At 46.7% G+C, this 10,754-nt stretch overlaps 1 protein-coding gene across 1 annotated transcript in view; it reads left to right on the forward strand.

Moving 5' to 3' along the window:
* Window positions 1-282: 282 nt before the first annotated feature.
* BRINP1 (BMP/retinoic acid inducible neural specific 1) overlaps window positions 283-10,754 on the forward strand; it is a 58,697-nt gene continuing 48,225 nt past the window's right edge. Inside the window, exon 1 of the mRNA XM_009634865.2 lies at window positions 283-500. Within this exon, the coding sequence (XP_009633160.1) occupies window positions 283-500 (218 nt within the window). The remainder of the gene's footprint in view (window positions 501-10,754) is intronic.

A 10,754-nucleotide genomic window follows, 5' to 3' on the forward strand; every position in this document is an offset into this window, starting at 1 on the left:
CCACTTAGGTACATGAATAAAACACTGGCAAATGCTCTAAGCTGTAACACAGGCAGACTGAAGTCTTTTAAAACTTGATTTTTCATGTCTATTTTCACCCTGAGAGATGGTTGTCAAAGGATCAAAACAATTCACATTTTAAAACCCTCCCTTTCTCTCCCTCCTCCCTCTCCTCCCCTCCATTTCTCTCTCTCTCTTTCCTTCCTCCTCTTCCCTCTCTTTTTTCCAACAGGACTCCACACAATGGAGCAAGAATGAGAGGAAAAAGGCAGACAGAAAAGCATGAACTGGAGGCTTGTTGAGTTCCTCTACCTCCTGTTTATATGGGACCATATACTAGTACAGCCCTCCCACCAGGACCCAGCTGCTACCAACCAACATGTCTCCAAGGAATTTGATTGGCTTATTTCAGACAGGGGGCCTTTCCACCACTCGCGGAGCTACTTATCCTTTGTGGAAAGACATCGTCAAGGATTTACAACCAGATATAAAATATACAGGTACGTTGGTTTCCTACAGCACCTGTAACTTGGATAAGTCGTTAGGTGGTGGGAACTCAGGCAGTTCCCATGGGCTCAAGACTCATAGTCAGTGGGGAGATGCATCGTTGTTCCCATTCCACCTGGAGATGCTTCTCTGGTTTTTCATGGTCCTCAGCTGGAAATGCAAATTGCTTCAGAGACTGCTCTGATAGTGAGATGAAAGCACTGTGGTACCATGGCAATGTGCACAACATAGGTTGAGATAAAAGGAGACCAAGGGTCTGGGTGTACTCCATTTGCAGCGACAGATAAGTCCATAGGCAGGTTCACAGGAATGGTTTTCCGCATCAATGTACCTATGGGCAGACCAAGCCCCTGCACTCACGCATGTGAATGCCACAGCTTAAGGTTCACGTGGGCAAGAACAGACGTAAAGATGTCAAGACACCCATTGGTACAGCAGTTCTCACACTGCTGTGCATGAGCCTTTGCTGTGTACTGCCTACCACAGACCTTTGCAGATTATCTCCATGTATGAGGTAGACTTGCCCCCAGGACTGTGATCTTAGTTTAACAGTCTTCCAATCAAAAAACTACAGAGAATAGGCAGAATTTGGATTTTTCTTTGCCTTCTAGGTTTTGAAGCCTTTGTTGTTGCCTGTTTCAAGCTCTTCTTGCTGTGATACCCAGAAACACACTTTTCTTTTTTCATTTTAAGATGAAAAGCTGGGGTGCTCATAGGAGTTTCCTATTAAAGCAGCAAGGGCTTTGGAGTGAGGGGGAATAAGCCAGCCAGTGTCATGAGATTTGCGCTAAAACCCAAAGAGACTGCAAAGCTCTCATAGACATGTGTGCATTTGCATAATTATATAGTCCTGTTGTGTTTCAGAAAGACACTTGCAAACACAACCATGTAAACTAGTAGGTAGGAAAGTACTAGTGAATAGCCTACACATATGTGACGACTGGGAGAGGCGGGGAGCAGGGAAACCATATGTGTGCAGGCAGTGTTCTTCCATGGGCAGAGAGCCAAAGGCACTTGCAGAGTAATAGCAACGTGCAAGACATCATCTACGTGTGGGGAAGAAAAATGAGTTGTGCCTGTCCCATGGCCTCCAGGGAGTGCAGCATCCCCTCCCCTTGCACCAGCCCGCAGAGCAAGGGCAGGTTAGTGTGGGTTGGATATGTTGTCCTGGCTTGTTCTCTTCATTCAAAACAGCTTAGGGGGAAAGACAGACCCAAAAACTAGAATACGCTGCCACTCTTCCACTAGGGGCGTCTCACCATCTTTGCCTGCACAGAGGAGCAGAGAAAATATACCTTTTCAGAAAGACCTTCTTCCTGCTTGTGGATGAGCCCAGGTCTCTGCCTGCCCTGCCTGACAACACACACTCTGATGGAGGCTACAAATCTCTGCCCCACGCAATGCCCCTGGCAGCAGCTCTGCCCTTTGCTAAAGAGCTATTCAGCACAGAATGCTATCGCAGCAGTCTAGAGGGGCTGTAGTGGGAGAGAAATGCATGCAATGTATGTGTTCAGACACATCTAAGAACTGTCACTGTAGGTCAGGCCAGAGATCCATCAAGCCTGGGATCCTGTCTCTAAGAATCATGGAGAAACAGGTCTGGAAGGACCTTGAGAGGTCATTTAATCCATGCCTCTTCCCCAAGGCAGACTCAGACATACCTGTGTCACATCTGACAGAGGTTTGTGGGCAACCTCTCCTGAAAGGTTTCCCGTGACAGGGAATTCACACCCAGAGCAGGCAGCCTGCACTGCGGCTTTGCTGTCCCAACCTTTATAAAGGAGCTAAAATCTTGCTTGTATGTGAAGCCTGCGATTTCTAGTTTTATCTGCTGAGGGGCAAGGAACAAATTTCCCTTTGGTTTGTAGGAGACTGCTAAGAATTTGAAGGCTTATCTTGGATCAGGATTAACTCTATACATGAGAAGTGGAAAGGAGTCTGGTTTTCTCCATGGATCTTTGATGGATGTTGCCAAAGCACTTGTGAAAGACACTTCTAGCATGGGGAGAACGATGTCGTCCTTCTTCCAACATGGGAAGAAATGGGCAGCAGCATTCTGCATGCACCAGAGGCTCATGGGTGTGGGGGGTGTCTGAGAAGGGTCTTGGAGCTGGTCACAATGCTGGAGAAGTCATTCTTCACAAAAGAAACTGGAGGTGAGACAGAGTCTGGTGGAAATAGTTCGGTAGAGAGTTCAGAGAGTCATGGGAAGACTGCAAGGGCACCTAGGGGTGCATCTCACGGCCAAATACCGTGCACTGAGCTGAAGAAGGGAGTTGAGGGCTTGAGGAAATCCAGCCGCGTGCGTCATGGTTTGAGCTGCTGGGAGTTGAGAGCATTCGAAACATGTCCAACCATGGTCAGCTGAGGAGGAGCGGAAAACCTCATGTGCTTCAGCAGAGCAGATGGAGCCATTACGTAGGAGGCTGGCTAGATGTTGGAGGGTTGTTTGTTTTTAATATCTGCCCTGTTGGCAGAACTGGTCACTTAAAAATTGGGCCCGTGCGTTTTTTAAGGAGTGTCAAATTCAGCCTAGCTATAGGGAATTAGTGGAGCCACAGCCAATTCCAGCAGATAAGAGCTGGACTCTGAGCACACACCCCCTCCAGAACACAGCATTTTACTGAAACCCACAGGGGTAAAATCTCATTTTGTGGGCTCCTTAAATTGACTCCGAGAATCTGTAAAACTGTTGGGATTTTGTCAACTGTTTAATTCCAACATAGAAGCCTCTTTCCTCCCAAATGATGTCTCTCAATTGCTCTTTGCACTAGACTAGCCCAAGGGAGGCACATATTCTACATTAAGGATATTGCTCCTTTCCTTAGAAAAGCAGCTGATTCAGAGCATGGGAATTTTCTGTGTAGTCTTCTCTTTCAACGTTCCTTTTCTCCCATACTTTTTTTGGTTGGCTGGTTTGTTCTTTGTCCCTCCATCAGACAGTTCCTTGGGGCACTTGTGATTTTGTTGAATGAGGTTTGACCCGACCGCTGCTCTTCTCCTAAGGCCGATAGCAGCAGACCTCAAACCAGCCACAAGCAACCAAAGATTTGGAGTGGATGTGAAATCAGGCGAGAGGACCTCACCCGTCCCTAATTGAAACACTGTCGCCTGTTTAGTGGTGATTTCCCCAGTGTCTTTCTGTGTGGGAGCATGGACACAGCGCATTAGGACCGTGTCATTTACATTGAAAACCCACAGAGATAAAGCTTCTGTCAGTGCTACACAGCAGCATAAGGCAAAATGCAGCATTTTCTCATTTTTACAGGTGATGTTAAAAAGGAAGCAGCACCAAACCAGAACATGCAATGCTCCCCCTTCCATCACAGTCCTGAATTCTGTCAGCAGTGAGCAAAGAGCCCATTTTAGTGAGCAAGGCTATTTTATACCCTGCATAGACAGAATCGCTGTAGAACAGCATAGCTGCCGATTTCTCGTCATAGGATGCCACCTCCCATCCCAGCATGGAAAGGCAGTTCACTGTTATGGTCTCCAAAGGCTCATTCCCTCCCTCCATTATCACATTTTCACAGATTTTAGGCCTCTTTCTCACCAAACTTGAGCCATGATTTTCCTGGTACCCTCAAGTCAAGGTTTGCACCTTGCATGCGATATTAGTAGGAAGGCAAGCAGAGGGGGAGATGTTTTATATTAAATCATGGACAGTAGGGGTAGATACAATTGCATTAAGGAAGCACATTAATCAGCATCGATTCATACTAATAAGGCTGGTTTAGGGGGGCCTCTGGCAGGAAAATGCTGCTTTGATCATTATCTGTGCACTCTGATGCTAATGCAGATAGGATGGCAGATGCTGAGAGTGGTTTGTGGGATTTCTGAATATTCATTATCGCTATCCTTGTTGTTGTTCCTTGTCATGAGAGCCTTGGGTACTAGGTACTGCACGAAGGCTGGAAAAGAGATGAAGCTCAGCTTGGTTTTGGGACCAGGGCACTGCTCAGACCAGAAACCATTCCTGTTGCCACAAGACGGTAGTGAACAGCTTCCATCCACTTCTTTGAGTCCTTTTTTCTTCTCCCAGAAACTGATTATTGAGCTATAAGGCAAAGCAAAAGAAACAGTAGACTGAGCACTTGAATACACTATGCAAATCGCCAGGCAGAAGCACTGAAACAGAGGCATTTCACTAATGATGCTGCTCAGTTGCAGCAAGTTCTAGAAATCTTTTCAGGAAAAAAAAATAAAAAAATGAGGCTTTGTTGTTCAGCGCCAGAGGTGAGACACGGGAGGCAAAGGGGAGCAGTGAGATGGTCTCATCCAGCTGGGTACCTAGGCTGCCACTGCCAGTTTTCCTACAGCAAAGCAGGGATGGGACACACCACCTTGGAAAGAAGGACTCACAGCTAGGCTGGCAGAGGGGGAATGCAGGCAGTATCTACATTTTTGCCCCAGGCTCATGGTGTGACTGTGGGTAAGCTGACTTCTCCGTGCCTGGGTTCCCTCCCCAGCCCCCCGAGGATGGGAGATGACAGCGTTTGTCTGCTCTGCGTTGCTGGGCAGACTTAATTAAATGCTGCAAGACGTTTGGACGTAAGGGACGACAGCAATATAAAGTAGATGATCGCACGGGGCTGGAAGGGAAAAATGTGCATGTACAAGAAATGTGGATTTACCATGTGTGGGAGTTTAATTCCATTTTCTGAAATGACAGTAAGGGCAGGGAAATCTGGTTCTCTGTGTAAGACAGCAGGGAAACCCCGGGGTATAAAAGGGAGATCTGCTTCCCTTGCAAATTCTCCTGCAGTGGGACCATTTAGAGGCTGCCTAATTTCATGAAACCTGCAAATACAGAATACTTCAGAGACCTCTGCCAAGTCTGGTTAAAATGCACCAGCAGACTCAAAACTTAATGGGGGATGTGACCACAAACCAGCCTGCCCTATCCCAGCCCTCTGCCTGCAGTGTGGCAGGGCAAAACCGATTGCTTACATGCACTTGTTACAGTAAGGTCCCGGGATGTATAAAAAGGAAATACAGATCCCGAGACAGGAAAGGTTGTGAGTAACTGGCTGCACAAAGCTAGCTATAAATTGGTTGGGATGAAGGGTGTCTCCATCATTGGTGGTTGTCAAGACTTGGCTGGACAAAGCCCCAGCTGATGTGCTCAAAAGCTGGTGATAGTCCTGCTTCAAGCGGGAGGTTGGATTAGAGACCCCAGGGTCCCATCTAACCAACATTTCTCTGATTTCCCTGTTTTTCTGATTCAGAGTGGACACTAAACTGGGTGCTCATAAAGGGATTTGCACTACAGAAGGCATTCGTCCACACTAGAGATTTTTATTTAGTCCTAGAAAAACCACAAATCTGAGCAGCTACATGCTCTCTAAATCTGTCATTCCCTCAGCAGAGAGGAAGAGAATTATCATGAAGCAAGGATCTTTGCTGTGCACATAGCACAGGCTACAACTGACTTAGAAATGCATATGCTCTTCTGCTGCTTAAATTTTCTCTTAGAGGAAAAAAAAAGTAAAAAAAAAAGGGAGGAAAAAAAAAATTTGGTCTCACAAAACTTCCTAAGGCAGCACAAATTAAAAGCAATGAGCCAGATTCTCTGTGACATAAATATGTGAAGCTGTTGACTTCAAGGAAAATTCACCAGTTTATTGGCTGTAGAATCTGCTCTAGCATATCCAGCGTTGCCCTGCATACACAGCACCACGGTTTAGAAGGCTGCGTGCCCTGGTGTTGGTCTGGGTGCATTATGAGATTTTATTATTTCTAAGCAAAAGCAGAATGCAACTCCTGCACTCAGGCGCTGGACTTGGAGAGCCAGGCCAGTGGATGCAAGGTTTTTATGATTGTTTTTGGCAGCTTCTGTTATGAACGTTTTGCCTTTCCTCACCAGAGCTTCCAGGCAGGTTTCATGCAAACCTGGGATTTCCACAACTGAAGAACTAATCTGGCAGAAAAGTAATCTTGCAAGAAAAAAAGAAAAAGCAAAAGTTAATTTTCAACCAGATCACTTTTCTGGTCCCCTTCGTTGTGTGGTCAGGTGACAGAAAAGGGACAGGACTGTGTGGATGGAGGCAGGCAGGGGACTAAGGGGACTGGTAAGGCTGCTGCTTTCAGCAGCGATGGGGGTTAAAGCTGTATTGAAGTGGTTGTGAAAATGCATGCTAAGTTTTTGGCAGAGACAAGATCTATTAGAGCTGCTTCCACCATTTTTTCAGTCCATTCTTCTTCTCCCATCTCTCCACTCCTCATTGACTCCTTTTGCTCTCTCTCTATTGCATTGAATTTAATCTACTGGTCACTAGAGCTGTACAAATAATTGATTTTGTGGTTCACTGGTTGTACGGAACAAAAATAACATTAAAAATGGGTTGATCTGAAGTGGATGTTTGTTCAACTTTTCAGTAAAATGAAAAAATCAAAACATTTCATTTTAGGCTCAGTGAAAGGTTTAAGCTTTGCTGTTTGTTTTCATTTTATTAATCCAGTGCAAACCAATTTTTTTTTTTGCAACTTTTAAGGCATAAAAGTTCATCTCAAAACACTAAGTCAACCAATGCCGCTTAAAAATGTCAAAAGGGAAGCATTATGATTTTGAGTGTATTTTGTTTAGCCGTTTGCTCTTCAACTTGCTCATTCAATGCATGTTGAATTTGCAAGTAGTTTTTATGTCCTTGGGAAGGAGAAAAAAAAAACAACAAACAAGCCAAAGGCTGGCTGTCCTTATTGTTCACTCTGAGACTCTGAAATCTTAAATTCCCCCAGGTTCAGCTTTGACTTCCCTTGGGTTCAGCTTTTAGCATTTTAGGATAAAGAAAAAAAATAAATTCCCCAGTACCACTGGGCAAGGGAAGCACAGCCAAGGCAAGCAGCAGGGTTGCAGCTTTGCTGTGGAAGGCTCATGCTTGTTCAAAACTAAGGTGGGTGCTGAGACCTGGGTGCTACTGGCTGAGAGAAACATGGGTGCAGTCATAGTTCCTCTCTCCCACACATGTCCTGGCAAGTTTTCAGTCCTGTTCCAGTTCTTTGGATGCCTGAAGCATCCAAAAAAGCACCGTGAAGATTCTTCTCAAACAGCATTAAGGTGATGCTTTGTGCCGGTACGAATTGATAGGCACTGTTAGGCTTTTTAATCTTTGCTTTGGCTTTTTTAATCATGCTGAAGTTCTGCTGACAAGGTTTTCCTATTAGGTTTTTATGCTATCTGTTTAAAGGGGACATCAACTTTTATGTTTTCCAGTCAGAGGCAAAGCTTTTTTAGGAGAGGCAACGCAGCAATTGAAGGACAGAGGGAGCTGAGATGAAAGGAGGCTCTTGCCTCTGTGTGGAATGAGCAATGGAAATCCGTACAGCATTGCATGGCAAAAAATACGAAATCTCCATAGTTTACATTATGCATGTAAACGAGTGATGTACATTGGTTTGTAATCAGTAAATGCCTTGTAAATAAATGTGTGTAAACCAAAAATTTAAATCTATTTCCATAGTGCATGTAAACAATGAAGCCTTCTAGTGTTCTCTTCAATGTAAATGTTAATCTAAAAATGACATTACTACAAGTTTATGCAACTTTACAAGAGAGCCACAATTTACATTCCTGTCTCACCAGCTCTAACACAGCAGCTTGCAAACATGAGCCATTCGGTGATGGGCATAAACCAGCCAGTTCCATCACGTAGCCTCTCCTTTAGCCACAACCTTCATTCTCCATGCAGTTCAGGGACCAGTGTTGTTACATTCCCTGCATAATGCATCTCCCTGCCTACGGGAAGCTTTTAATATATTTGCATAAGCAGAATAGAGGCAGCAGTAGGGGATGGCAGGGAATGGCTTGGGCTGAGCCATGCAGTGCTTGGTCCTGGGGCACTGGGCTGAGCAGACGAGGAGCTTGGCCCTATTTGGGGCTGGAGGAGTGGCTGAGCTCTGAATCAGATGGCGAGGGCTTGAGAACATTGCTGGCAGCTGCAGTTCTTGACAGAAGGGCACACCTTGCCTTCTCTTTGATATACTTGAGAACAGAGGGCAAATGGAAGGATAAATGGCACCAGCCTTTGATATGCTCAGAGCTGCTAAGATATGGGGACAGAACATCTGGCCAAGCTTTGGGGAAGGGCAGCCCCTCATCGCGATGTGGCTGTTCCCAAGCCACAGGGAATGGCACAGAGACAACGCAGTCGATAAGTTCATATTCTGATAGGGCGCTTGTGGTTAGGGCACGCCAGCTCCTCTGGAGAAAATTATGGAGGTGAGCTGTACGCCCAGACCGGCGTGTTGCTAACTGCTGGCCCTGCTGCTGACCTGGGTAAGCTCTTCGCTGGATCGGCTGAGCATTAGCACAGCTCTGCAGAGCTGCATGCTCAAGCACAAAAATCCCCTTTCTGGATCCAGAATGAACTATTTTAACTGTGCTCCCAATGAATCCCAGAAGCGGCACAGACAAATATTTTTAGTCACTGAACCTTTCTGAAGAGATCTGCATCCTGCTAGGCTGGGAGGGAGCTATGTGCCCAGTCCCCTCTGAGACCTTACTTGGGGGGGGATCTTTCCCCCTCTGCATGAAGAGTGGAGGGCTTTGCCCAGCAGGCCCCCAGGATGCTCCCCAGCATGCTGCAATACCAGTGACTCCGCACGTTCACCTCCAGTTTCTTCAGACCAGCAGACTATGGTCCAGTGGCTTGGGAAAATATTTTAAAGGCTAACAAGCCAAGAAGAAGCCTTCACTCTTTCACTTTTCTTTTTTTTTTTTTTTTTTTTGGGAGCAGATTATTAATTCTGCTTTTAAATCAGGCATATGCTTATTTCAGCAGAGAAGCTGTTACATTAAAAAAAAAAAAAGTCATCCTGTTAGATGCATGGAATAATTTTGTTCTGGCACCAGTAGCACTGGGAGATGGCATGACTCTACCTATTATAGGGGTTTTTCTATTTCTGGATCCCTCTAATGTTTCCCTTGGGTTCCAGAAAGTATTTTTTTTTTCCTTTCTTTTTTGCTGATTGCCACCCACCAGCCTCTGTAAATGGAACAAGATGTGTCCCACTGGGGCAGTCGGAGCCATCCAGGCTGGTTTCCCATGTTAATCTACTAAGGTACAGAACCCAAGGACACATCTGAAAAGAAACCCAGGAATCAGCTTTGCCTGCAGCAGGGGGGGAGAAGGGTTTGGGTCAGCCCTTTGTGCCAGGATCTCCTTTCCAGGCAGCATGAAATCAAATATGCCTGCACAGAGCCAGGGATTCCTCAGTGCCGCAGCAGATGCGCGCCCAGCAAAGGAGCTGAGGCAGCACGCAGGCGGCTCGGAACAGCCTCGGCTTCCCCTAGAGAGCCCTGGGGAGTGGGCTGGAGACAGTATTTAGGCTGCCAGGTCTGTGCCCTAGGGATGCTGTTCGCTGGTGACCAAGCCTAGCAGCTCTGTGTCTCGGGTGATCAGACCCAATTTCACATCTGTAGCCTTCCACCACCGACACAGTGACCACGGAGGATTTGCAGGAAGCTGGAATGAGGTTCCCTTCAGCAGGGAGTCATTTTTGCTGGTTAAATACATCCCATCAGGTGAGAAATACTGAGAGGGAGGGGAGGAGAGGGGTAGAGATGGGAGCTGCAGGTGGCAGTGCTATTCCCATCCATCGAGCGGGCTGGGCTGGACGTGCGCTGCAGCCCAGGCTGCAGGAGGGTGCTGCCTCCTCCTCCCTCCCCGCCAGGCTCCTCGCAGCTGCCTCTCCAACCACTCTGTTTCAACAGGACGGAGATCCTCCCCGCCATCCCCATATTCTGTGGCATCAGAAAGCCTCTGACCTGCTCCAGTGCCTGCCCCGAAAGGCAAGTCTTGAGGTCTGACACTGGCAGCTGTGAGCAGGGCCAGGCTGGGGCGTAGCAAAGGGATGGGATTCTCTAAAGTATCTGCTATGCTTCTAAATCAAAGTCCCGCTGACAACACAGAGCACTAAATGCTTGCCTGGGGCTCTGCTCCTACAGTCATGTGACGGCATCAGAATTTAAGCTTTAATTAAGAAATGAGTGCGGGGAGGGAGGGAAGAGTCTCCAACCCTTATGACTGCAAAAGAAATCTTGGAAACATGACCCGAGTGCAACCAACATCTGCTTTAATGTGCAGACGGCTCCCAGCAGAGGGGTAAGCAGCCGGGAGAGGAAGCCATTACATCAAATTCCCAACCAGGTCAGGCCTGCTTGTGCTTCTGCTTGCAATGAAAGCACTTGCTTGGAGAAAGGGGAGTTTCCATAAAAGCTGTGCTATGGCCAAATTACACCAACAGGC

This window comes from Egretta garzetta, unplaced genomic scaffold (assembly GCF_000687185.1).
Source record: "Egretta garzetta isolate BGI_Z169 unplaced genomic scaffold, ASM68718v1 scaffold190, whole genome shotgun sequence".
Taxonomy (NCBI): domain Eukaryota; kingdom Metazoa; phylum Chordata; class Aves; order Pelecaniformes; family Ardeidae; genus Egretta; species Egretta garzetta.